The 27696-nt window shown below is 36.2% G+C and overlaps 1 protein-coding gene across 2 annotated transcripts in view; it reads left to right on the top strand.

The window, feature by feature from the left end:
* The window catches only part of TAF4B (TATA-box binding protein associated factor 4b), a 122167-nt gene that overhangs the window by 67430 nt on the left and 27041 nt on the right, over nt 1-27696 (top strand). For both annotated transcript variants that reach the window (XM_021686269.1, XM_021686268.1), the window contains exons 11-14: nt 798-928; nt 6449-6574; nt 12076-12132; nt 26591-26688. In XM_021686269.1, the coding sequence (XP_021541944.1) occupies nt 798-928; nt 6449-6574; nt 12076-12132; nt 26591-26688 (412 nt within the window). The remainder of the gene's footprint in view (nt 1-797; nt 929-6448; nt 6575-12075; nt 12133-26590; nt 26689-27696) is intronic.

Below are 27696 nucleotides of genomic sequence, written 5' to 3'. Positions count from 1 at the left end.
TAGATTTAGGTCTTTCTTGATACAGGTTGGTTTCACTGAGCTGAGGAATTACTATGTAAATACTGATAAGGTCTTTTATAAATGAGCTTCTGCCTTTGGGTATGTGGTCCAAGTTGTTTTCCTGAATCTTTCTTCCTAGTTAGCCAAAAGAAGAATAGAAGTTTGGTTTATTTATGGAAGGAGATACATTGAAAGAGAAGGTATTCAAATGGATGGGTGAAATGATAAGGCTTTGAACCCATTTCAGCTTGTAAACTAATTACCAGGTCAACTTATCAGAACATGAGTTAGTGCAAAAGAAGCAGGATTGGTAATGGACAAAAGAAGTGTAGGTATGTCTTGTAGATAAGGCAGTAACAGAGACCCACAATCTGAATTCATTGAAATAAATGTCATAAATTGTTAACGGTGTCAAACAGAGCGAAATGTAATTTTCTATTTTTTTAATTACTAAAATTAACAGAATATGGCACTAATTTCTGCAGTTACCGTTTTCCTCCCTGAACACTAGACTTGATTTGTGTTCTTATTAACTTTGTCCTATAAATGACCTTGCAAGGAGAATGATTCTAGGGGCTAAGTGAAACAATGTCTATATTTTCTGAGGCTTCAGGCTAGGTTTTATTAATGTAATGTCTAAGATCTTTGAAGTTGTGACTTTACCAGGAAAATCATAATCTCCAAACCTTTATTCATAATGGGTATGACTTCCAGGGGGAACAGAATACCTGCTGTGCTAATTATTTCAATTATCAGCCACTACTAAAACACGTAATGGATTTTCTCTGCTTGTACAGGTAAAAAGCATGACATTACAGAACTTAACTCTGATGCTGTGAACTTGATCTCCCATGCAACACAGGAGCGATTACGAGGCCTTCTAGAAAAACTGACTACAATTGCTCAGCATCGAATGACAACTTACAAGGTAAAGAAAATCATTAAAGAAGTACAAATTCTTCTCTTTCCTCTTTGTCATGTTAAAGATAGTATTTTGGTATGGATTCATATTTTAAGTATATGTTTAAAGGAAATGGTCGAGAGACATAGTTCATATTGGTAGACAAAAGTTTAATTCCTAATTTGCCTGATTTAGATATGCTTACATGACAAAATTAACATAGAGTTTAAAATTATATCCGAAGCTTCTGTGTCAATGTAGATTGGGATATGCATCTGTTCTGCCTGAGACATCTCCTATAGCTTTTGATTGGCAAGGAGAATATATCTTCAGTGCTCTGTGCTCTGTTAGCACTGTTGTTCCTTTTAATAAGTTAAATAATTGTATTGAGTGCGAATGCTGGTGCCACTGCTTTTTAAACAAATTAAATGGAACGATAGCCTGTCTTGTCTCTAGTGGTAGGAACCAAATTACTTGCCATCATCAAGATGAAAGCACTTGATTTATTTGTATTATGGTTTTGGTGGAGAGCGAATTTATTGGGATGAGAGATGAAAAATAAAAAAGATAACCTTTTCCTCCATACCAAGAAGTGTTGATAGCTAGATTTTGTGCAACGTGGTATGTGGGTAACCTTATGAGGTTTTGAGTTTGTGAGAATGGTCAGTGTCACAATGTCCTAGCCATAAGTTAAAAGGAACTCAGAGAAATAGCAGCTTCCACATCACTGGTAAGTTCCCTGGAGGAATCATTCTATTTTCTGTACTTTCTGCTTTATTTAGAACTTTGGAAGAACTATTTATAATTGCTGAGGTCCTCACTTGTATAAATTTTTGTGAGAATTTGCAAGACCGACTTAAAAATAAGTGATCATCAGGAGAAAAGGCTGTGGGGAAAAAAAACAGTATCAGTTATTTCTTTTTGTGTGTTTTCAGAATTAGTCCATTTCTTCTAGGTCCTATTTTGTTAGCATACAATTGTTTATAGTGTTGTCTTACAAACCTTTTTATTTCTGTAAGTTCAGCAGTAATGACCCCACTTTCATTTTTTATTTTAGTTCATTTAAGTATAAAGCAGGTTACTGATTTGAGATCTTCCTTTTTTAATGTAGACATTTACTGCTATAAATTTCCCTCTGAGCACTGCTTTCGCTGCATTCTGTAAGTTTAGGTACATTGTGTTTTTGTTTTCATTTACTTCTAAGTAGTTTCTAATTTACTTTGAGATTTCTTTGACCCATTGGTTGTTTGAAAGTATGTTTAGTTTCCACATATTTGTGAAATTTCCAGTTTCTCTTTTATTGTTGATTTCTAGCTTCATTCCATATGGGCAAAGGAGATTCTTTATGTGATTCAATCAATTTAAATTTATGTAGACTTGTTTTGTGGCCTAACATATGATCTCTCTTAGAGAACATTCGATGTGCACTTGAGCAGAACATGTATTCTCCTATGTTGGGTGGAATGTTCATAAAAGTCTGGTGGATCTATTTGGGTTTTAAAGTTAAGTCCTCTATTTCCTTCTTGATCTTCTGTCTAGGTATTCTTCTTATTGAAAGGGAGGTATTGAAGACTTCAACTGTTACTGTAGAACCATATTTCTCTTTTTAGTTCTGTCAATGTTCGCTTCATACATTTGGGGGGCTCTGTTGTCTGTTATGTATATCTTCTTGATGAATTGACTCTTTTGTCAATATATCATGTCCTGTTTATCTCTTTTTTTAAAAGATTTATTTGTCTGAGAGAGAGAGAGGGTGACAGTGGAGTGGGGCAAGACAGAGGAAGGGGAGAGGGAGAGAAACAATCTCAAGCAGACTCCCCACTTAGTGCAGAGCCCACCACAGGGCTCTATCCCACAACCGAGATAATGACCTGAGCGGAAATCAAGAGTCAGACACTCAACTGACTGAGCCAGCCACCCAGGCCCCCCTTGTTTATCTTTATCTCTTTTAACAATTTTTGACTTAAGGTTTATTTAACCTGATACTAGTGTAGCCACCTCTGCTTTTTTTGGTTATTACTTACATGAAATTTTTTTTCCATCCTTTCACTTCATGCATGTCCTTTCATCCAAACTCAATCTCTTATAGACAGCTTGTAGTCTATCATGTTCTTTATGCATTCTTTTAGTCTCTACCTTTTGATTGGGTAGTTTATTCCATTTACACGTAAAGTGATTACTGATAAGGAAGAACTTGTGCTACTTCACTATTTTCTGTATGCTTTGTAGCTTTTTTTTTTTTGTCCCTTGTTTCCGTTATTACTGCCTTTTTGGATTGATTTTTGTTGTTGTTATATACTATTTTGATCCCCTTCTCATTTCCTTTTATGTATACTTTTTTAGATATTTTATTGGTGGTTATCTTGGGGATTACAATTAACATCCTAAATTTGTAATAATCTAGTTTGACTTGATAATCAGTTTTCCTTCAATATTGGGATGTGGGGAAAATTTTCTTCCTTTTTGGCTTTTTACTGTAACATCTTAGCAAATTTTTCAAACCTGGATTCTCTCCTATTCCCACCTCAATTATATATTTTCAGAGATACATGAGTGCACTTTTATTTACAATAGGCAGTTTCTGTATAAAATGTAACTGTACAGTTTAGTGTGGAATAGAATTTTTCCAAGTAGGGTTTACTGTTCTGAGTGTCCTCCAAATCTCTCTTGTGTGTTCCAGCTTTCAGATGGAGTTCTTCTGTTGTATATCAATAGCATATGTTCTAAGGATTTAGTTACCATAGGCAAAATGGATAATATCTACCCCACGTGGAACCTCAGTAACTTAAGCTTAAAGCTAACACTTCCTTAACCTTTTGTTGTATACACTGCCTATTCTGATTGATTTTCCCCAGCCTGCCTTTCCCCACACTCATTCCTTAATACAGTTAATGCCACTGTCTGAATTTGTAGCTACATTATTATTCTTCTTTAAACAGAAGTAATAATCATTTAGTTATATTTGGATCTAGTTCAAAATTATACTTATTTTGTAGACTTTGATATTATAATAATTATTGTGTCACAGATTTAGCCCTGTCCTTATATTTCAATTCATCCCTGATAGGACTTTTTTTTATCTGTACAGTGTGGGAAATTTTGTCCCACGAATTTCACAAAAGTGAGCTTATTTTTATTAAAAGCAAAATTCCACCATCTCTTTGCATTTGACATCCATCTGCTTTTGATAATCTTTCACATGTTTATATATAATTATCTAATTAATCATAGTCCATAAACAGATTTAAGTAAAGAAGTAGAAAGTGACACATGCAATACAAAGCTTTTGATCTTTTTGCCAGGTGTTTTCCCACTGAAGGTATATTATAGTCTTCTGCACACCAGTGACTGTGGAGAAGCTTCAGTGTTTCTTTTCTTTAAATTTATTTATTTTTGAGAGAGAGAGAGAGTACGCATGCGCAAGCTGTTAGGGGGCAGGGATAAAGAGAGAGAGAAGCCTCAAGCAGACTCCCCATGGGGCAAGGAGCCTTTTGTGGGGCTTGATCCCAGGACCCTGAGATCATGACCTGAGCCGAAATCGAGAGTTGGATGCTCAACCGACTGAGCCACCCAGGTGCCCTTCAGTGTTTTCTAGTTGAAAGGGGCTGTAGTGCTTTCTTTAGATGGGATTTGCTTGATTTGCTCTGTTATCATTTGGTCTGAGTCCTTATATTTTTATTGTTAAACCACCCTATTTAGGGGCACCTGGGTGGCTTAGTCGGTTGAGCGTCTACCCTCGCTCAGGTCATGATCCCAGGGTCCTGGGATCAAGCCCCACATCAGGCTCCCTGTTCAGCGGGCTGTCTGCTGCTCCCTCTGCCCCTTCCCCTACTTGTTTGCTCTCTCTCTCTCTAGCTTGCTCTCTCTCAAATAAATAAATAAAATCTTAAAAAAAAAAACAAAAAACCCCACCCTATTTAGTGTTCATAAAGACTTCAGTTAGGCCAGCTTGGTAGACAGGAAGCAATGTTTTAAGATTGGGGTTACTCTTGTTTAAATAAGGTTGGGGAATCAGTAGGAATAGGGGAGGCACTCATTTGTTTAGCATCTGTAAGAATAAAGGAAGGATGCATTAAGCCAGAGGCAGTTGTATCCAAGTTGGGAGAAGAAGGGATCTTAGCACAGGGATGGTATTGGGTTAAATTTTAGAAAGTCTGTGCCCCTTTTTAATTTAGTGTTTGTTGTCCTTTTAAAATTAAATTCTGTCAGTAAACTATCTCCAGAGTATCTGAGCACAAACATGGTAAAGATGAAGTATTTAAGAAACCGCTGGTTATTATGTTTATGCCTCATGGTTGGCCTATAATGTATTCCATATTCTATCTTGTATTATTTAACTTTAAAAGCATTTGAGAATTCGTTTTGTATTAAACATGAATTAAAATAAGTAGCACTAATACATCCTTGTTCGTTATACTATGTAATACTCTTTTGATCTAGTTAAATACCAACAATAAAAATTTAATTTAGAAGGAATCTTGGGCATATGAAATCTCTTGGTCCCAGTTAATTGAATCAACCATAAGCATGGGATAAAACAAAGATGGGATTGGTGCTATACCTATGATTTCTAAGCTAGGCACTGACTGTTGGACTAAATGTTTAAAAACATTCAGTTTTCCTATTATACAGTCTCCCCCAATCTTCATCCCATAGCTTAAATGTCTGAATTACTGAGATGACTATAGATGGCAGGATGTCTTAAATGCTGATTTGGAAGATTGCCCACCACTGCAACCCACCCCCCCACCCCCCACCGTCTTATGTGTATTAGGAGAGATAGGTGATCATATCAGATGAAGAAAATTACAAAATATTTATATTGGAAAGCACTGTCTTACACTCTAGAATATCAGAGTAAATGAAACTAAATTTTATCATTTTATGGAGTAAATTAAGACATAATTATACTTCTCTGTTACAGCTCTCATTTATAAATTGTATACTTAATTTCTTTGACTATAGTTTCTGCCCAAGTTCATAGCTTAAAGGAATCCTCAAAACAAGTTTTAGGTTTTTAAATGTTTGCCATTTTATCTCATGTTACATTTTGATTGAAAATGTACTCACTTGCCAAGGTTAGACCAATCCAGCAGTGGAAACAAGGGTGATAACTTTCATCTTTGGTGTATTTTTTAGTGAAGTGATTGGTTTTTTGTTTTGTCTTTCACAAGCCTAAGATTTAATTAATTATACTAAGGTCTGCAGAGATGGACAATAATTTAGCTAAAAAGATTTAGATTATAGGTACATGTTATACTCTCTTGCTTTCTACTTCCTATTCTTAGGATTTGCTTGGCTTCTCTTTATCCCCTCTGAATGAGGCCTACTAGGAAAGCTCTGAAATTTAAATGCTTAATTACCCCTCAACTTTTAAGGATGACTAAGGTTCTTTTTTGTTGTTTGTATTATCAGAAATATAAATATTACATCCTGAAAATTTAGCTCTCTATGTATGTTAGTATTGTCGTTAGCTGATTTATAAGACCTAATGTAGAATGTTTTGCCTAGGACCATCGTAAGACTTTCTTTTTTCTTTTTTTCCAGGCAAGTGAAAATTACATCCTGTCTAGTGATACCAGATCACAGCTCAAATTTCTCGAAAAGCTAGATCAATTGGAGAAGCAGAGAAAGGATTTAGAAGAAAGAGAAATGTTACTTAGGGTGGCCAAGGTAAGAGCCTACGTGATTTATGATTGAACATGACCTGGCAAGGTTAGAATTGGCTTTATTGTTAGCCAACTGTCTTGTTTTTGCTAGGCTTTTAGATTTCTCTGAAGGATTTCTTTAAATGAAATTACTAATAAAATCTCTCATAAGCAGAATGGTGTGGTACAGTGACTTTCAGTTAATTATTTTAATCAGATACAATCTTTTGTCTCCTCATTCTCAGTTCCTATGTGCCTAGGATCATACCTACCACCCCCAAGTAAAAACTGTTTGTTTAAAGATTTATTTATTTGAGGTGGGGGTGGTGAGGGAGCAGAGAGAGAGGGAGAGAGAATCTCAAGCAGACACCCCGCTGAGTGCAGACCGCCAGGCGGGGCTTGATCCCAAGACCCTGAGATCATGATCTGAGCTGAAATCAAGAGTCTGGGCACTTAACTGACTGGTCATGCCCCAAGTAAAAATGTTTTTAAAAATATTCAACGTCTTTTTAGGGATATAATTTGATATGTGCCAAGTTAAATTAGAGAGAGAAAAGTTTGGAAATTCATGGGTAAAATTAGGATTAATTAGGATTGTATGGAACAAAATATAGGATGGGCAGAAATGGGTTAGAGAATAAAAGAACAGGTAAGAAGATATTTATCTTATATATAAATATATTTTCTTTCTTCTTTACTGAAACATTTTCCTGGACTATAGTGTCAGAAGGGGTGAAAGCTAGTTGCACTGTGGTTTGCCTTTTGTTGCTTCACATTTCTCCATAGGCATAGGTCCTTTGCGAGTAGTCGTAAATGTTGGGCACTAGACCGATTTTTTTGTTTTAAACACCTTAGTTTTAATTTGTAGTGTTATTGGGGCACCTGGTGGCTCAGTCGTTGAGCGTCTGCCTTCAGCTCAGGTCATGATCCCGGGGTCCTGGAATCGAGCCTCGGGTCGGGCTCCCTGCTCGGCAGGAAGCCCTGCTTCTCCCTCTCGCGCTCCCCCTGCTGTGTTCCTGCTCTCGCTGTCTCTCTCTCTTTCAAATAAATGAATAAAATCTTTAAAAAAAAAAAATTTGTAGTGTTATTGGCAGCCTCCCCTTTTAGAGTATTTGGTATACTAATCACTTTTTTAAAAAATTAATTTAATTTGAAGTACTTCATACTTACAGGAAAGTTGTCAGAACTATATAAAGAATCCTCATCTCCTTTTCTCAGATGCCCCCATTTTTAACATTTTCTCCATCTCTGCATTTACACACACACACACACCCTTATCATTATTATTATTATTCTCTTTCATCCCTTTGTTCTCCTTTGTTTCTTTCAATTCAGAGGTTTTTTTGTATATTTACAATATTTACAGTTGTGCAACTATCATCTCTAATTAGCCTTTCTCTGAAGCTTACTTTCAAAACAGGACATTCTGCTGTATAACCCTACCAAGTCAGGGTGTGAACAATATAACACTGCCATGTAATCCACAGACCCCCATTCAGATTTCACCAACTGTCTCAGCCCAGTCTCTTTTTCCTTCTTGGTCTATTGTCCCATTCAACAATGTGTGTTTCATTCAACTGTCATCTCTTTTCAGATTCCTTTAGTCAGATTTTTTACTTTCTCTTTCATGTCTTTGACAGGTTTTAAGAGTACAGGCCTTACTATCTATAGGGTGACTGATAATTCCTGGGTTCATCTGATATTTCCTCATGACTTAGGTAATGAATTTGTGGCAGGAATAATACATTCTTCTCAGCTGATCCTATCAAAAGGCAACCTTGATCACCCAGCTGTGTGGGTGCCTTCCAATTCTCTCCATTTCAAATTTGCCATTTTTCCTTTTGTAATCAGTTAGTTTTTCATAGGAAGGTATTTCAAGATTATACCAATATTCCCTTCCTCACCAAACCTCCATGTATCAACTTTAGTGCCCATAGATGATATCTACCTAAGTCAGCCACCTCTATGATGAACACTACTCGTAAATATAAAATGGTAATTTTTTAATTCTCATCATCTTCTACATTTATTAGCATTGTATGTGGAAGAGCTTTCCTTTCTCTTTTATTCATTTATTCATGTATTCACTGATATCAAAATGGGCTTTGGATTTCTATTTGATTCAGTAGGTTATTAATCCATTACTATCATTATTTATTTTGATGCTCAAATTCCTCCTGAGTAGGAGACCCTTCCAACTGGTACATCTGTCTGTTACTCATGTTTCCATCATTCACTGAGCTTATCCTTTCTTTCTTTCTTATTTATTTATTTATTTATTTGAGAGAGTACAAGCTGGGGAGAGAGGGAGAGGGAGAAGCAGACTCCCTGCTGAGCAGGGAGCCCGATGTGGGGCTTGATCCCAGGACTCTGGGATCATGACCTGCGCAGAAGGCAGATACTTAACTGACTGAGCCACCCAGGTGCCCTTATCCTTACTTTCTGGCACAATTTACTCCAATTTATTCCAGGCCCAGCGTGGACTTTTATAATGTCCCCTAACTGATCTCCTTTTCATTCTACAATCCGTTTTTCATACTGTTGTCAGAATAATGTTTTCATAACAAATCATGCATGTCTCCGTTACTTGAAAGCCTTTAGTGACTTCCTCTTGCATTTAAAATCCAAACTGCTTACCAGATTTAAAAAAGTACCCGCCCACCACTCATATCCCTCCCTTCTGTACTCACTCTGCTCCAGACACACTGACCTTTGAGGGTGCCAAGTGTGCATCATAGACTGCTAATTAGGTGACTCAACCTGAAAGTTGAGGTCCCATGTCTTAACATCTGCTTTGGTCTTTACCATCTTAGAAAGTTGGTATTCTCATCTTTCCAATTGCTTAGGCTAGAATCCTAGGAAATCATCTTCGATTCTCCTCTTTACTTCATACCCTATATCCAGTCCATCAATAAATCTAGTTGGCTCTGCCTCCAAAATATATTTCAACCTAATCTTATCTGCTATGACATTAGTCCATGTTTCCCTTATCTTTTTCTAAAACCACAGTTGTTTTAGAGCAGTCTCCTGAGTTGTTCTGTAAGCCTGTGCCTCTGATCTCGGATCCCTACAGTGCTGCATTCACTGCAGAGCAACCAGAGTGATCTTTCTAAAGTGTCAGAGCAGTGGCATCTCACTCCTGTGTTCCAAGCCCTTTTGTGGCTTTTTTTTATGACTAGAATTAAACCTCAACTCTGTATCTTGGCCTACATGGTCTCCAACCTTATCTCTTTCAACTTTTCTCATGGTCCAGCCACACGGGCCTTCCTTCTTTCCTCAGTTTTGCCAAGCTTGTTCCCATTTTAAGGCTTTTGCAATGACTCTGCTTTTTTTTTTTTTTTTTTTAAGATTTTATTTATTCATTTGAGACACAGAGATACAGAGAGAGAGCATGAGCAGTGGGAGAGGCCGAGGGAGAGGGAGAAGCAGACTCCCGGCCGAGCCAGGAGCCCGATGTGGGGCTCGATCCCAGGACCCTGGGATCATGACCTGAGCTGAAGGCAGACGCTTAACCATCTGAGCCACCCAGGCGCCCCAATGACTCGGCCTTTTGCTTGGAGTATTCTTCCCCCAGAATTTTGCGTGGCTGCCTCCTTGTCATTCAGAGCTCTACTCAAATGTCACTTTTCAGGTGTCTTCTCTCCTGTCCTTGCTAAAGAAGTACCCCCCACCACACACACTCCTTCTTCTTTCTATCACATTGTCCAATTTTCTTTATAGCACTTAGCAACTATCAGTAATTGTTTTTTAAAATTTTTCCCCATCATAAATGTTTTACATATCATAACTGTATTTAATTTTTATAAAATTTTTTTACTATTTTTCTCTTCTTAAAATATAAGTCACTTGAAAGCAGAGACTTTGTCTTACTATTTCATTTCTGTATCTCCAGACTCAGAATAGAGGCACACAGAGTAGAATTTATCTATGAATAATCAATAAATATTGGTTAAGTGATAAAGACTTGATATTCAAATGTGCCCATTACATACTGGGGCAAAAATCATACACTCACAATGTATATGTATATACATACATACACACACATTTTTAAGATAAATACGTTTATATACATGCTTATTGTCTCATATCATAGGTGGAATAATAAAAGAGTTTATCTTAGTTTGGGTTAAGTTGTTTTAGTAGACAGAGGACAAAAAGAAGAAAAAAGTTACTAGCTTTTGGTAGCCTTATTTAAATTTAATTTAAACACTTCATGTATTTAAAATTAAAAGGCACTCTTGGGGCGCCTGGGTGGCTCAGTCAGTTAAGCAGCTTCCTTCGGCTCAGGTCATGATCCCAGGGTTCTGAGATCAAGCCCTGTGCAGTGGGGAGTCTGCTTGTCCCTCTCCCTCTCCGCCCCCCCCGCCCCCACTCGTGCTTTCTCTCTCTCTCAAATAAATAAATAAAATCTTAAAAAAAAAATTACAAGGCACTCTTAAATCTAAATGGTTTCTTTCTTGTACTTCCCTTTAACAAAAGTACTGATACATCAGTAAAATGTATCAAGTAAACTTAGTAAATAAGAAAATACTTTTAGCTTTTATTTTGCTAGCTATACTTAGTTAGCTGATGTTGCATTTTATAGAACAAATATTCAGATTTATAAGGACTTAGATAACTTTGTTAGAATGAAAAAAAAAGAATACTCCTGAGCATATTTTTCAGTGGACAGATGTTCATAGTGTCAGAAATGAAGTTCTTTACCGCTTTCATCATAGCATTACATATAGAAGATAGCTCTCTCCTTAATAGCAGTCCTGTTAGATTCTTCAATTTTGAATGTTGAACTGAATCAGTATGGAAAACAGTATTGAATAACATTTATTGGACATTTATTTGTGCATAGCATTCAATTAAATGCTATGGAGGACCCAAAGATGACAAGATACTCTAATGAAAACACTGGGATGTATTTCCTACTTAGTTTTTGAGAATTGTACTTCTAAAGAGATTGATTTGGTTCAGACTCCTGATTTTATTTTAATTTATTTATTTTTAAGTTTTTATTTTAATTCCAGTTAACATACAGTGTTATAGTAGTTTCAGGTATACAATATAGTGATTCAACAATTTCATACATCACCCTATGAGGTTCTTGATTTTAACAGTCCTTGAAATAACATGTTTTCCCAAAATGGCTTTATCTGAAGATTAGCCAATGTTGATTGCTTTCCTTCTTTGAGCCAGCAATTATCCTTCTTTTCTTTTCCTTCATCTGTACCATCCGTTTTTTAGTTTTTAGTGTTCTAACAAGAACAACGTCATGCCTCAACTGGACCTGACTGACATTGTTAGCATCATTTTCAGTATAAGCTTCCTCGGGGCTAGAACTGCAGCAGCCAGCCCAGATGATGAGAGGGAGGGGGCGTAAAGGAGGGAGTGCAGCAGACTGGATTGAGGCATTTTCCCCTGGAGCTAAGGTTTTCAATCACAAGAGAAAATTGTCATTTATTAAATATTTAATGGCAACTATGGTGTTTAGATGCTAGTAATTTCTATTAAAATTTTCTTTTCTTTTGATAGAGTCGTTCCAATAAAGAAGATCCAGAACAGCTGAGATTAAAGCAGAAAGCCAAAGAGGTAGGACTTTCAAGTTACCATGCTTGTCTTTGTGTTGGAGGGAAGGTTGGCAGCTCTCTCCTGGCAATTAGGTCAGGGTTTATTTTGCTGCTGCATACCATTTGCAGAAGCCTTGGGGAAGGACAGGAACTGCTGAAGGCAAGGGCAGTACTTCAAATGAGGTCAATGAGTTATGTGCTCTCTTTTTAAAATTTATTTTCAAGGCTTAGGCCTGTCTAGAAATGGCTCTTTGTAAACTACAGCAGTGTACTTGGAGGAATATAACGTGGGATTAAAAAAAAAAAAAAGAAAAAGAAACTTCTGAGATTTAGCATCTGGGACTGTACAATAGGCTACATTTTTCCAGGGTAATTGTTCGTTTTGTAAATCTGATACTGCTTATAATTCTTTGGCTGGGAGGTGGTACTGGGATTTAGTTTTAAATGGAAAACGCCTCTGGCTTTTAATTTTCTGGGCCCAGCAGTTTTCTGTTCTGGAATGGAGCCCTTGTTTCACACAGTTCATGTTTAGCTGCAGGGGTTTTAGTTTATAGCTTAGACTGGTTAAGCTTTTACTCCCAGAGGCCTCTGCATAGCAACTGTAGAAATCAACAAATAAGTTCATTTATGTCTGCAGCCTCCTCTCAGTAGCTGACTTTTTACATTTCCCAATATCCATTTCCTGACTTTTCTAGCCCCAGAGAAAAAAGCTCCACTAATTGGAGCTTATTTTAATTGAGCCTTAATATTGGATCTCACTGGAGTTGCCCCCAGAGCTGCTGAGAACAGAAGGAAATGAAAGTACCTAAGGTTGAAGATGTGGTGTGTGTTTGGGTGTGTGTGTGAAATTTTTCACTTGACCTACAGATCCTTTTCCCTGCTGAATAAATCATCAAGCCTGTTCACATTTCTGATTAAGGATCTGACAGCAGACGATAATAAAGACAATTGAGGTGTGAGACGTGTGATATGGAGCTGAAGAAATTGGTTTCTATAGTTACTTGACTGATTTCATGCAATTTTTAAGGATCTTTGTGCTAAATAAGAGTGATTTCCTGAGCAACCTTTTTCCTTAACTGTGCCTCTTGAACTATGAAATTTGTTGTTGCTTAACATTGCAGGACTCAGCTCCTAGGTGCCAGCAGCAGCAGGTTATTTATGAATGTTTTAAAGGCCCTTATTGTTTGGATTAATGTAGGAACTGAGGCAAAACAAATGGAAATCTAGTAAGATTCTTACAATCAATGTGGTGTGTTTTCACTAAAATAGAGAAGGAAAATGCATGAACTCTGCATGGAGAGGTTTCTGGATTGAGATGAGGAGAACTGGAAAGGGAGAACATTAGAAAGGATTGAAGCCAGAAACATTTCATTTCAACAACAGAACACTTCTCATACTCATTTCTTTTTCAGTGGAAAATGTATCTAAAGATATTATCCAAAAAATTAGCATGAGAACCTTACCAATTACCCTCTTTAAGCAAGCCTGGCTTCATAGGTTATTTGGGAATGGGCAACCTATTGTTGCTCTGAATCACGGGCATTCCTCTTTGTTTTAATTAAGAACTGATTAGATGCTTATCTTATAATTCCATCCACTTTTGGGAAAATATCAGAAAGCTTGCTCTTTTATCTTTAAAAATTTTATCCCATCTATTCCGCTTTCATAAACCTTCATAAACATCTGGATCGATTAATTTTTCCTTCAGGTTTGTATAGGATTGTTTTGTGTGGTTGGTTTTTCTTTTAATATTGTGCTTAATTATTCTCTAAGGGATGAATAGATGGACAGTATTTTTCAAAGAAAACTGTAAAAGTAAATGTGAAAAAAAATACCTTTTAATGAGAGCAGGTGGTAGCAAACTTGGTTTTCCCCCTCTTTTTGCACCTCCATTTCTTTTTCCTAGCAAGATTTAAAGGACTGTATAATTTCTTTCTAAAATATTTTAAAAGTTTTCTAGTTGCTTACTATCCTAAATCTTTCTGTTAAAAAAAAATATGCTGGCCTCATTCCAAGAACAGAGCCACTGTGTATTAGTTGCAAATGTTTGATGAAAATACAATATTGTCATTTGTATCATTCCTCTGTCCCCTAGAGCTTTTAATAACTTTAATATTCTAAGGGGCTCCAATTTAGAATCAAACACACAGGGATGCGATATTTTGTCTGGTTGCAAAAGTCACTTGACCTTATCTTAATATAGAGTTGAACTGTTCTCTTGTATGGTAATTTGTAAGGTTATCATTTGGGATATGCTAATTGTTATCACACTGGTATAAACTATAAAGCTTTTGTTTGTGATTTTTTGGTATTTGGCTCTCTGGGAAGTTTTCTTTGCTCATTTGTGAAAATTAGCACGGATTCCTTTCAGTTGCTTGATTTGAAATTGGTTTGCTTTCTTTTTCCAGGTGACTACCTACCTACCAAGCTGGTCATAGGAAATATATTAAAGACAGTACCTTATAAGTGCACAACTCTGAGGAACTGTTTAGAGAAGTCGTAGGCTTTATTGATCCTGGGATATGTTTTAACAATGATGTTTGTCATATAAATATTAAATCATAACTTGAATCCCCTTCATAATTTTATAATCTGTGGTGGTTTCAACTGTTAAGGACTAGAGTTTTGATCTTGATCATTTCTCCTGTGCGTTTTCTTCTCTAATACTATTTTAGAGTCTGTTCATTTCTTCTTTGCATTCTGGGTGTAATGACAAACTGTGTTAAATCAAGTAGGTTTTTATAAAGGTGTTTAATAATTTCTTTTCATCCTTCCTATAGACTTCTTACAATTTTGTCATTCTTATTTGGCACTTAGAAAAATAGGCTGCCTGTGGGATTTGCCTCCAGTCCAGTCTCAGTCCATTGAAGTGGCTCCTGCTGCATACTGTTCTTATTGACCTGACAGGTTATCTGTCTGTTTGAAAACCTTATTGTTGTTTGGCTAAAATGTCTATGGGTATCTCTGTAATTCAGACATTTTAGTTTCAACTTTGGGGATGTTTCCTCCCCCTCCTTTTTCTGTTTTTGCCTGAAAAAAAAAAACCCCACAACAATATTATAAGCGTTCTCTCTCTCTCTCTCTCTGTTGTTAACTTTATATTTTAAATATTGATGCTTTTAAATTCTGATTTTAAAAATTTTCCTAGATACTTTTCCTAAAATGTTAAGTACTGACATACTTCCATTTTTACCATCTATTTGTGAAAGGTTTTAAATAGATTACTAATTGCCAGATTCTAACTTCAAACAAGTAGGCACATCTATGTTTAATGCAGCTGTAGACTTGTTGAAATATGTACCGTGTGTCCTAGATTACCATCTAGCCTTCGTTTTCCTTTCTTACCACATCATTCAGAATTCTGAGGAGCAAGCCACCTGACCTTGTAGTTCATATATCCTGATTCCTTAAACATTTGTTATATATACTGTGACCCTTATTTCCTTTTGAATATCTTCTTTCTCCTTTGGGAAGTGTGAATTCAGCACATCTGAGACAAAGAATTCATTTACTTCCTTTTAACAGTTCCTAGCATTCCCACTTACATTTGTTATCAGACAACAGAAGAAAGAAAAAGAAATGCAAGACCTGTACCTGCTGGCATATTAGCTCCACAGTGCAACCTATAGAAACTGGGCAAAAGAATAAGTATTAAATGATTAAAATGCATGACAAATTAGAAAACTTGTACCCTCAAGTATTTAGGATTTTTGTTTATAGAAAACATAGGACAGGGCGCCTGGGTGGCTCAGACGGTTAAGCGTCTGCCTTCGGCTCAGGTCATGATCCCAGGGTCCTGGGATCGAGTCCCACATCGGGCTCCCTGCTCCTTGGGAGCCTGCTTCTCCCTCTGCTTCTCTCTCTCTCTCTCTCTCATGAATAAATAAATAAAATCTTTAAAAAAAAAAAAAGAAGAAAACATAGGACATAAAAAGTAGTACTATTATCCACATACAAAGCATTATTGTATAAGAAATAAAATACTGTATCATAAGGCTTGTTAATGATCAGAAAATGTTACTTCATTATGAGAAAGACAGAAGTTGTTTTTAAATGCAATTTTTATAGATACGGAGTCAGTGAAATGTGATAATTAAGGCTATTAAATTAATAGCAATTTGTATCTAAAGTTTTATGCTTGTTCTGCATGAGCCAAAACTCATGGAACACTGGACAGGACTAAGTGAAACTTGTCATTAAAAATATATTCTAGCAGTCCAATTAATTTAGTATGGAGAAGGCATTCTTAAAATGACAAGTTGTGGAAAGCTTGTGTACATAGAGAAACAGATGCAAATATTTCAAAGCATTGACAGTCCAGGACCATGGTTCTCAAACTCTGGTGTACATGAGAATTATCTGGAGGGTTTGTTAAAACCCAGATTGCTGGCTCCATACCTAGAGTTTATGGTACAGTAGGTCTGGGTGAGGCCCGAGAGTTTGCATTTCTAACAGATTTCCAGGTGATTTGCTATTGCTGCTGCTCTGGAGGTCATAGTTAGAACCATTGGTCTAGGAGGGGAAGGAAGAAAGAGGACTTTTAAAATCCATCACTTTTATTTATCTATTAGAGAGAGAAAGAGCACAAGCAGGGAGGAAGGGAGAGGGAGAAGCAGACCCCCCTGCTGAGCAGGGAGCTGGACGCGGGACTTGATCCCAGGACCCTGAGATCATGACCCCTGAGCCGAAGGCAGATGCTCAACCGACTGAGCCACCCAGGCGTCCCTATACTCGTTTTTTTGATGGATACTTTTCACAAGAGACACTTATTGGTTGTATCTCGATTGGTATGCCTTACATAGGAAAGATAATATTTTGTTTAAAGCTTCAACAGAAGGCTGTATGCATTAATTTTGAAGTGTGGGATTTGTATGGCTTGAGAGACATTCTACCCTTTTGGTAGAAGAGGTACATATTATAAATGAAATAGCATTGAACTAGAAGTCAGGAGTCTTCAATTCTAGATTCAGCCTGCCACTGTCTGCATCTCACTTTGGGGAAGTTACTCTTTTGAACTTACTCCCATTTCCTTCTATAGTCAATCGTTGAACAACTCATGAGTTAGGGTAACATCCCCCTGTGCAGTCAAAAATCCACATATAACTTTTTTTTTTTTTTAAGATTTTATTTATTTGAGAGAGCATGCACATGAGCGGGAGGAGGGGCAGAGGGACAAGCAGAGTCCACTCTGAGCAGGAGCCCGACGTGGGGCTCAATCCCAGAATCCTGAAATCATGATGTGAGCAAAGTCAAACGCTTCACCGACTGAGCCACGCAGGCGTCCCACATATAACTTTTAACTCTCCCCAAATGTATCTACTAACAATCCTCTGTTGATGGGAAACCTTACTGGTAACATAAATAGTTGATTAAAACATAGTTGTATATTCTCTATATTATATACTATATTTTTACACTAAAGTAAGCTAGAGAAAAGAAAATGTTAAGAAAATCATAAGAAAAAATACACTTACAGTACTACAGTATATCAAAAAAAGTCACCTATAAGTGGACCCACACAGTTCAAATCCATGTTGTTCAAGGATCAACTGTATTTAAAATGAATGTAACAGTACCTGCTCTACTTATGTTACATAGCTATCATAATTTAGGGGAAGGTCAGGTATAAAAGGAAAAAATAGTAGCTTAAGAACATAGCTATAGAAACATTTAAGATAGATGCCATCAAGCTCTTAAATAAGTAAGCTTGAGATTGACCCATGGATATGTTAGGTGTGTGTGTGTGTGTGTGTGTGTTTTCTTTCAAGAAGACTGGAAAGAAGGTTGAAAAAAATTTAAGGGGAAGATGGAGAGGGAAGGAAGTTCTGTAATCTAATACAGATTACATTTGTATTCAACAATACATAAATCAAGTATTATGTTTAAGTCTAAAGAAGAAAGTGTCTAATTGAGATTGTGTGGAATGTGCTATTTTCCTGAAAGGTAGGGATGGATTAAAAGGGCTGACTAGCAAGGCGGTTGGACTCTACATTCCAGATTCCAAGTATTTCAGGTGTTCTGGACAGTGTCTTGACATCATAAGAACTAGTGTTAGTGGTTAGGAGAAAAAAGAAATAATCAGACCATGTATTGTTAGGTTTGGTGGAATGCCTGCCTAATAATTTTCTTTGAGGGGTTGAAAGGGATCCTGTGTTTTTATTGTGATGCCCCTGAATTTTAGGGGAGGTGGGGGTAGTTATTTTTTTGTAACTTGCTTCATTGGTTCCTTTAGTCTAGGATTCACACGTTAATACTGTTTAGTATGGTATTGTTTGCTTCTTTTGTAGTATAATATTTTAGGATTTAACCTTATTTTCCCCAGTAAGTTGCAGTAATTTAGAAGTGATTATTAGCATTGTTGAGAATTTTAGAGTTTGGTCCGTTAATCTTTACAAAGCATATCTAAAATTCTATTTAATTTTTTGCTATTTAAAAACATCTATTGTGGGCGCCTGGGTGGCTCAGTTGGTTAAGCAACTGCCTTCGGCTCAGGTCATGATCCCAGAGTCCTGGAATGGAGTCCCGCATCGGGCTCCCTGCTCAGCGGGGAGTCTGCTTCTCCCTCTGCCCCTCCCCCCTCTCATGCTCTCTCTATCTCATTCTCTCTCAAATAAATAAATAAAATCTTTAAAAAAAAATCTATTGTTTGGTGATAGGGTTTTATTGTTATTTCTATGTACACTTAACATTAATTGTGAAATCTAAACAGGACATTATTTTTAATTCTTTGCTGAACTCAAAACCAAGTAGTGTGCTTTAGTTCTCTTATTTTTTTAGATTCTTTCAAATATTCCTATTTGGTGGCATTAACTATTTTCATTGCTACTAATGTAGGTGTTGGATAGCACACATAAGCTTTGGGGGGAGACATTAACTTACCTCTCAACTCCCCCCTTTGCATTATACCTTAGTATCACTTTCCAAAAATTCATAGCAAAATCAGACTGAAGATGACAGCACTTCATATTTTTGGATCATTTGTTAAAAAGGACAGCTCTGCTGTTGTCTTTTGTACTTTCAGCTCCTGCATTTTTTTTTTAATTCCTTGGCTTCCTGAAGCACAAAAAAGAAACACATTTTTGAATTTCCCATAGTGTCAGTGTCACAATTATCTAAATAATTTAGCCCTTCCTATTAGTATGTCTCACTGTATTTGTGGAGGGACTTGGCTATATAATACTTGATTTATTCATTCTTCATTCAGCTCCTCTAATTCTGCCTAAGGTTTTGGATTCTATTTTCATTAATTTTTTTTTTTCCTTATCTTTTGTCCTTCACAATTATAGTACTTAGCATCAAGAAGTACCTCTATTGAACTTTACTCTGAGAGCTTGTGTGATCTTTAAGGTAATCTGTTAATGTGTTTTGGACTTGATTAAAGTGAATATTACCATAGTTATACTTAAAAATGAACAGAGACAAGTACTAAACATCAGGAATAAAATAACCTTCAACTACTATTGCTCTTTTGCTCTCTAGGGCACTGACTTGAATTTTAGGGAACCTCTATTTGATATCAGAGAGACCGTGATAAGGGAAATGAAGGCTTCTGCCTTTTTCATTAGCCACAAGGAAGGAGTGAGGATACTCTAAAAGAGAACCTACCAAGCCTGTTAGATCTTTTTGGACCAAAGTGTGTGTTGCTGATGTAAGTGAGCAAGCAGGCTTAAGTTTTATGAAACAAAGCCTAGTAGGAATATAACTTAACAGAAACCTGTTGTCAGAATTCTGGTTAAACCAGCTTTTAAAGTTCCAGTTGATGGAGTAAAAACACTCCACACTGTCTCTCCCACTGAATACAGTATAAAATCTGAACAGAATGCACAGAGAAGCTATTTGAAGGTTTTGAAAAGTAAGTAGTAGATAAATTGGGGAAGAAGATGAGAATCCAAAATACCACTAAACCAGCGGTGTGGTTGCCATCCCTCTTTCACCTCCCCACTCCTTATTTTGCTGCTTACTGTAGACATGGATACAGTCACAGAAATGTATGGCAAAGCAGAGTAACTAAAGCCCCAGCTTTCTGGCCAGAGGACAAAAAGAGGAGCCTAGGGAATAAAAAATTACTGGGAACATTGTGGAATAGGGAGAGCTCAGGAAAGCAATCCTATTATTACTGTTTTAAACTTCTAGGCCCACTCTTGAGCTACACATTTGTCATATGTGAATGATTCTGATGAGCATACATAAACTATAAGAATGGAACTAGCAGAGCACTGCTAGGTCCCAGACTGACAACTGAGTAGTACATATTTGGGACAGATCCAAAGAGCACAACAAAGGCTTTGAAAACTGAACTAATGTTGGAGCTTAAGCCCACAGAATACACGTCGGAATTTGTGGCCTAAATCTAGCTGGCCTGTTTTGCATGCTAAAACAAAAATATCATACTCCAAAGGATTTAAAGAAGACCCAGAGTCTTATAATACTTAAAATATTCAGGATACCGTTTAAAATTATTTGGCTTGAAGACCTAGGAATAAAGTTCTAAAATGGAAATTTTAGAACTGAAGATGACAGTAATCAAAATAAAACACTTGTTAGATGGGCTAGATAGCAGAAAAGAGAGGAAAGAGGAAAGAGTCAGTGAACTTGAAGATGGACAAATAGAATTTATCTAATCTAAACAACAGAGGGGAAAATGGATCAAAAACAGAGCCTCAGAGACCTGTGGGACAATGACCAAAGGTCTGGCATTAATGTTACTGAAGTCTCAGAAGAGAAAGAGTAAGATGCTAAAAATATGTTTGAAAAAATAATGGCTAACAACCCCCCAAATTTAGAGAAAGACCTAAAGATTCTGGAGGCTCAGTAAACTCCCCAAACAGGATAATCACAGAGAAACTCAGGTTTGGTCACATCTAGTCTTAGAAAACTAAAGACATAGAAAAAATTCTTGAATAGCTAGAGAAATGTACACTTTTCCAATAAGGGACCAGCAATTCAAATGATTGTAGATTTCTTATCAGAAACCATGGAGACCAAAAAGAAAGTAGCAACATATTTTTAAAGTGCAGTAAGTAAAGAACTGTGAATCAACCCAGAATGTTATATCCTGTGAAAATACCCTGTAGGAATGAAAGTGAAATAAAGACATTGTCAGATGAAGGAACAAGAATAGAATCTGTTGCCAGCAGACCTGCTCTGAAAGAATTGTTTAGGGAAGTTGAAGTTCTTCAGAATGAAATGAAATGATACCAAAGGGAACCTTTAAACATCAGGAATGAAGAAAGACTTGAACAGAAATGGTATAATAGACTAGTCTGCTTTTGAGCTTTTTAAAATATTGAAAGCAAAAATTACAACATTGTCAGGGATTTTCAATATATATATATGTGTGTGTATATATGTGTATATGTATATGGCTAAGTCATTATATTAAGTGTAAATGGTCTAAATATACCAATTAAAAGAGAGAGATTGTCAGGATAGATTTAAAAACTATGACTAATCTGTATCTGTTTACAAGAAACTCACTTCAAATGTAATGATGTAGATAGGTTAAAGTAAAAGGATAGAAAAAATGCTTATATTAGAGAAGAAAGATCTCAAATCAATAATCTAAGCTTTTACCTTAAACTGGTAAAAGAAGAGCAATATACAACCAAGTAAGCAGAAGAAGAGAAATAAAGGTAAAAGCAGAAATCAATGACTTCCACTAACTGAAGGAAAAAATAGAGAAAATCAGTAAAACCAAAAGCTGGTTCTTTGATCAACAGAATTGATAAATCTCTAGTAAGACTGACAAAGAAAAAAGAAGATATAAATCACCAATATCAGGAAAAAAGAGATGGAAAATCACTACAGATGCTGCAGATGTCAAAAGGATAAGGGAATACAGATGAACAACTCCATGCAACTTAGGTGAAATACCAAGTTCTTGAGAAGCACAAGCTATCAAAATTTAGCCAAGTGAAGTAGTTAACCACAGTAGTTCTATAATTATTAAATAAATTGAATTTATAGTTAAAACTTTTCAATAAAGAAATCTCCAGGCACAAATGATTTTTACTTAGTAAATTCTCCCAAACATTTACAGAAGAATTAACACTACATCTACACAATTTCTTTCAGAACACGGAAGAGTTAAAAACTCTTCCAGTTCATTTTATGAGACCATCATTACCCTAATAAACCGGATAAACATTACAAAATAAGAAAACTACATTTCCGTCTCCTTTGTGAACATAGATGTAAACATGTTCAAAAAATATTAGCAAATGAAATCTAGTAACATATAAAATAATACATCATGACCAAGTGGAGTTTACCCCAGGAATGCAAAGCTGGATTAAAATTCACAAATCAGTGAATATCATTTACCATATTAACAGTCTAAGAAAGATCATGTCAATTGATGCAGAAATACATTAGATAGATTTCAACATGTATTAATAACTCTCAAGAATCAAGGAATAGAAGGGACTTCCTCAATCTGATAAAGGGCAGCTATTAAAACCCTGCTATTAATGTTATTCCTAATGGTGAAATGACCAAATGCTTTCTTTCAAAGATTAGAAAAAAGACAAAGATGTCTGCTTTCATCACTATTACTCAGTGTTATATTGCCAGTACAATAAAACAAGAAAAAGAAAAGGCATATAGAGATTGGAGACAGAGAAATTAAATAGTGTGGGGTTTTTGTTCTCTTTTTTTTCTTTTTTTAAAGATTTTATTTATTTATCTGAGACAGAGAGAATGAGAGAGACAGAGAGCACATGAGAGGGGGGAGGGTCAGAGGGAGAAGCAGGCTCCCCGCCGAGCAGGGAGCCCGATGCGGGACTCGATCCAGGGACTCCGGGACCATGACCTGAGCCGAAGGCAGTCACTTAACCAACTGAGCCACCCAGGTGCCCGGGTTTTTGTTCTCTTAACTGTGTCTTTTATAGTGCAAACTTTTCTAATTTATATGAAGTCTAATCTGTCATGGTTTGTTTGTTTGTTTGTTTGTTTTTTTAATAGACCTGCTTTGGGTGCCATGTCTTAAGAACTCTTTGCTAGGCCCTAAGTCACAAAGATTTTCTCTTACACTTTTTTTTTTTCTCTCTTACACTTTTTGCTAGAAGCTTATAGTTTGCATTTTGAGTTAATTCTTATATAAGGTGTGTGGTTTAATGTCAAGATTTATTTTTTCACATGTGATGTCCAATTGCTCCAACATTTGTTGAAAACACTATGCTTTCTCAATTGAGTTGTTTTCCACCCTGGTCAAAAATCAATTAGCCATATTTATGTGGATATGTTTCTTGATTCTTTATTCTGTCTCATTATTCTGTGTGTCTGTTCCTTTATCAGTATCACATTATTTTGATTACTGTAGCCCTCTGTAAGTACTTCCTAAAATCACATGGTGTAAATTCTTTAGATTTTGTTCCTTTTTTTTTTGTTTTTCAAAATTGATTTAGCTTTTCTAGTTCCTTTGCCTTTCCATATAAATTTTACTTTATTCATTCATTTATTCATTAAGATTTATTTATTTATTTATTAGAAAGAGTGAGGGTAAGAGAGAGCACAAGCAGGGTGGAGGGGTACAGGGAGAGGGAGAAGCAGGCTCCCCACTGAGCAGGGAACAGGGAGCCCAATGCAGGGCTTGATCCCAAGAGCCCAGGTTGTGCTTTCTCTTTCCCTCTCTCTCTGACAAATAAATAAATAAAATCTTTTTTTTTTAAAGATATTATTTATTTGTCAGAGAGAATACAAGCAGAGGGAGCAGCAGGCAGAGAGACTGCTGAGCAAGGAGTCCGACGCGGGACTTGATCCCAGGACCCTGGGATCATGACCTGAGCCGAAGGCAGACACTTAACCGACTGAGCCACCCAGGCATCCCTAAATAAATAAAATCTTCAAACAAACAAACAAACAAAGAAAAAACAGTTGCTTAACCAACTGAGCCACACAGGTGCCCCTCCATATATATTTTAGAATCAACTTACCCATATCTGTAAAAAAAAAAAAAGTACTGGAATTGTGTTAAATCTATAAAAATTTTGAGAGAATTGAAATGTTTACAATGTTGAGTCTTGCAGTCCATGAACACAGCATGTCTTTCCACTTGTCTGTGTTTTATTTCTTTCATCTGCATTTTGTGATTTATTGCATGCAAATATCCATAGGCTTTAGGTTTATACCTAAATTTCCAATTGTACCTTAATGGTATTTAGAAATGATTATTGTGTACGTTCACCTTGCATCTTGCAGCCTTGCTAAATTCATTTATTAGTCCTAGGAGGATTTTTGTTTTTGTTTTTGTTTTTTGTAGCTGATTTGACATTTTCTGTGTAGATAATCATGTCACTTTCAATCCTGTTTCTACCCGCAAGCCTCTAACTCAGTGCCTGACTGTTTTCACTGAACTCGGCTTACATATCCTCTTTACCCACTTGTGTATGCCAAATCTGCCTTAATGCCCAGAATGTTCTTCTGTTCTGGTTAAAAATGCCTGGTTTTTCTGTATTGTGCTGGCCAAGATACATTGTTTTTAAGTAAGTTTGTTGTAACATAGGGCAAACCAAAACTATGTTAAGTTTTAATTTTTGTTATAGTTTTGCAAAATTTTAAAACATTGTATGTGAGATTTCAGAAAACCGAAGTGTAATTTGCAGAATGGGAGAGAGTGTTTTACTACAAAGGTATGGAAATTTGATGACAGAGGTCAATTTAAAAACTTTTTATGTGTTGTAACTATCTTGCAGATGCCATTTTTCTCTAGGGAAGCATTTTAAAATATAGCTTGTTGTTTGATTTGTGCTGCAGCGTAGATTAACTAAAATCGTATTTTGTCATCTAGAAGTTCCAGAGTGTGACAGCATCAGATTCTAACACTATATATTTTATTTAAAAGGCCAGCATCAACAAAAGATAGTTTCTAACTCCTGAAAACAGTTTTCCAGCAGTTTATATATAAATGAATCCACAATTTAAAAGAGGAGTTTCTGGGGGCGCCTGGGTTGCTCAGATGGTTTAGCGTCTGCCTTCGGCTCAGGTCGTGATCCCAGGGTTCTGGGATTGAGTCCCACATCTGGATCTTTGCTCGGTAGGAAGCCTGCTTCTCCCTCTCCCACTCTCCCTGCTTGTGTTCCCTCTCACGCTGTCTCTCTCTCTGTCAAATAAATAAATAAAATCTTTAAAAAAAAAAAAAAAAAGGAATTTCTGCCTGATAATTTGTGAAGCAAATGAAGACTTATTCTTTTTTCTTTTTTCTTTTTTTAAGTTGTGTTTTCTTCTTTAATAAAGACTTAGTTACCTATGGCTTATTTTTGGTCTTTCCTCTAATATTATAAAATAATCTGAAGTGATCTTTACTTTTTATCTCCTTGAGACTGCCTATTTCACCACAAACTATTTCCTGTTTTCATCCTGCTCTTGTATTAATATGTTCAAAATTTGGTCAGTGCTCTTTTTAAAAGAATATTCTGTGTGTGTGTGTGTGTGTGTGTGTGTGTGTAGTCCCTCAACAGGTTACTTTCAGTTGGCTATCTTGGAGCCTGATCTTGTTTGAATATTTGTCTAGCAACCAGTGCCAGGTTCGTTCTTTCTTTCCCTCCATAGTAGTAAGATTTTGATGCTGAGGCTAGGATTTCCAGTACGATATTAAATAACAATGGTCAGAGTGGACATCCCTGTCTTGTTCCTGACTCTGGAGGAAAAGCTCTCAGTTTTTCCCCATTGAGGATGATATTAGCTGTGGGTCTTTCGTATATGGCCTTTATGATATTGAGGTATGTTCCCTCTATCCCTGCTTTGCTGAGTACTTTCAATTTTTGGCATGAAGATAAATATAGAGTAAATCCATGTGACATATAGAGAGGGTTTGTAACAAGAACACTTGGCTCTGAGTTCTATTTCTACCACTTATTATTTATGTGACCTTTATGAAGTTTTCCTAAGCTCTTAGAGCATGTCTTCCTTAGTTTAAAAAAAAAAAAAAAGATGAGTACATGTATAATTTTCATATCCTGTTATAGTAATTAATATAAACTTTTCAGTGTTGTGAGAGTTAAATGAGTCAATTTTTAAGGAGGCAGTTTGTAAATCCTACAGCACAGAACTGTTTCCTATGACACACAATAACTCTTTATTTTCGAGTAATTTTCTTTTAATCTGAAAAGGTTGACTATAGTTTGGCCAATTTCTGTCCAGTTTACTGTTCAATTTATTCTTCAGGCATTTCTTACCTGTGATTAAAGTAAGAAGAGATTAAGCTCTAGATGCCTTTCTTTTCTTGTTTTTCTTCTATTCTATACTTCTTCCTTACCTAAATTCTGCCTCTTCTGTTTATAGATTGAGGACTAAAGAGTTTGTTGGGGTAAAGGCATCAGGAAATGATGTGCTCTTGGCTATTAGGGGAATTTATACTTATTTCTTACTTTAACTTATTTGGTGAAGAACACAGAAGTAGGCTTAGTGATCAATTTCTTCCTCCCTCTGAGCATGACTCTGTGTAAATACTCATTTTTTTTTTTTTTTATTCCATCTTCTAGTTACAACAGTTGGAGCTTGCGCAGATACAGCATAGAGATGCTAACCTCACAGCTCTTGCGGCTATTGGACCAAGAAAGAAGAGACCACTAGAATCTGGGTCTGGAAGTGAGGTATTGAAGTAATGTTTGTTATTTTATTTTTCATGTCAAGAAAGCAAGCCAAAAAGAAGCAAAGACGTGTAGATAGTTTACCCTATCTAGCATGCTGGTGCTGCCAAATGCTTGTTAAAACTCTCCTTTGCCTGTTTTACAGAATCTTAATTTTTCCTGGTTTTTAGGATATATATCACCTTGAACTTTACTCCTGCTGATTATTTATTTTATACTTCCTCCAACCCCTCATTTCTAGTCCTACTGAGCCTCACTATCTCAATTTTTTTATTTCTGTACATTCTTTTCAGTGGTCTTATGTAATCCTCTTCCTGCTGTGTATCTAAATCTAGCTCATCTCTTAAGATAAATCTGCCCTCTCTATTTCTTGCATGAACCACTATTCATTTCCTCATTGACTTCTTGTCTCAGTACATAGTGTGTTTGCATGGCAAATTAGTCTGTGTTCCACATAGGATGCATATTTTTTCTAAGATTTTAAACTTTTTGAGCAAGACTATAATCCTATTCATTTGTATTTCCCCCCAGAACCAGGCACTTATATACTCATTAAAAATTGTTAATTGTTTGACTAGCACCAAGGAAAGCTCTAACTTACATCTTTAGAGCAAATATTTGTTGTAATGGTACATTAACGGATTGATCATCGGGGTGAGATAGAGGTACGGTAAGAGCCCCTAGATAGGGTCAGCAATAAGAGTCACGGCTCATCTGTTTTGCTCTGTAAAATTTAAATGTGCTTGAGACAAGCTCCTCCCTGGCATTGACCCTGAACACTGACAGTTCCTAAATGAATGACAATCCTCTCAGTAGAACATGCCCTTGATGTTTTTCTTTTTTCCAGGATCTTTTTCCATAATCTTTTTTCCATAATCTCCCTCATATAATTGACCTCCATACGTTTTAAAGATACAGGATATTACTATGTTTAGATAAATGTAATTTATCAACCTGTCCTTTAGTGGAAATTTAGGCTTTTTTACAGAATGTTCTTG

Source organism: Neomonachus schauinslandi, chromosome 14 (assembly GCF_002201575.2).
Source record: "Neomonachus schauinslandi chromosome 14, ASM220157v2, whole genome shotgun sequence".
NCBI classification, from domain to species: Eukaryota; Metazoa; Chordata; class Mammalia; order Carnivora; family Phocidae; genus Neomonachus; species Neomonachus schauinslandi.
Note: the sequence above shows the minus strand (reverse complement) of the source record. Positions and strands in the feature narration are given on the sequence as shown.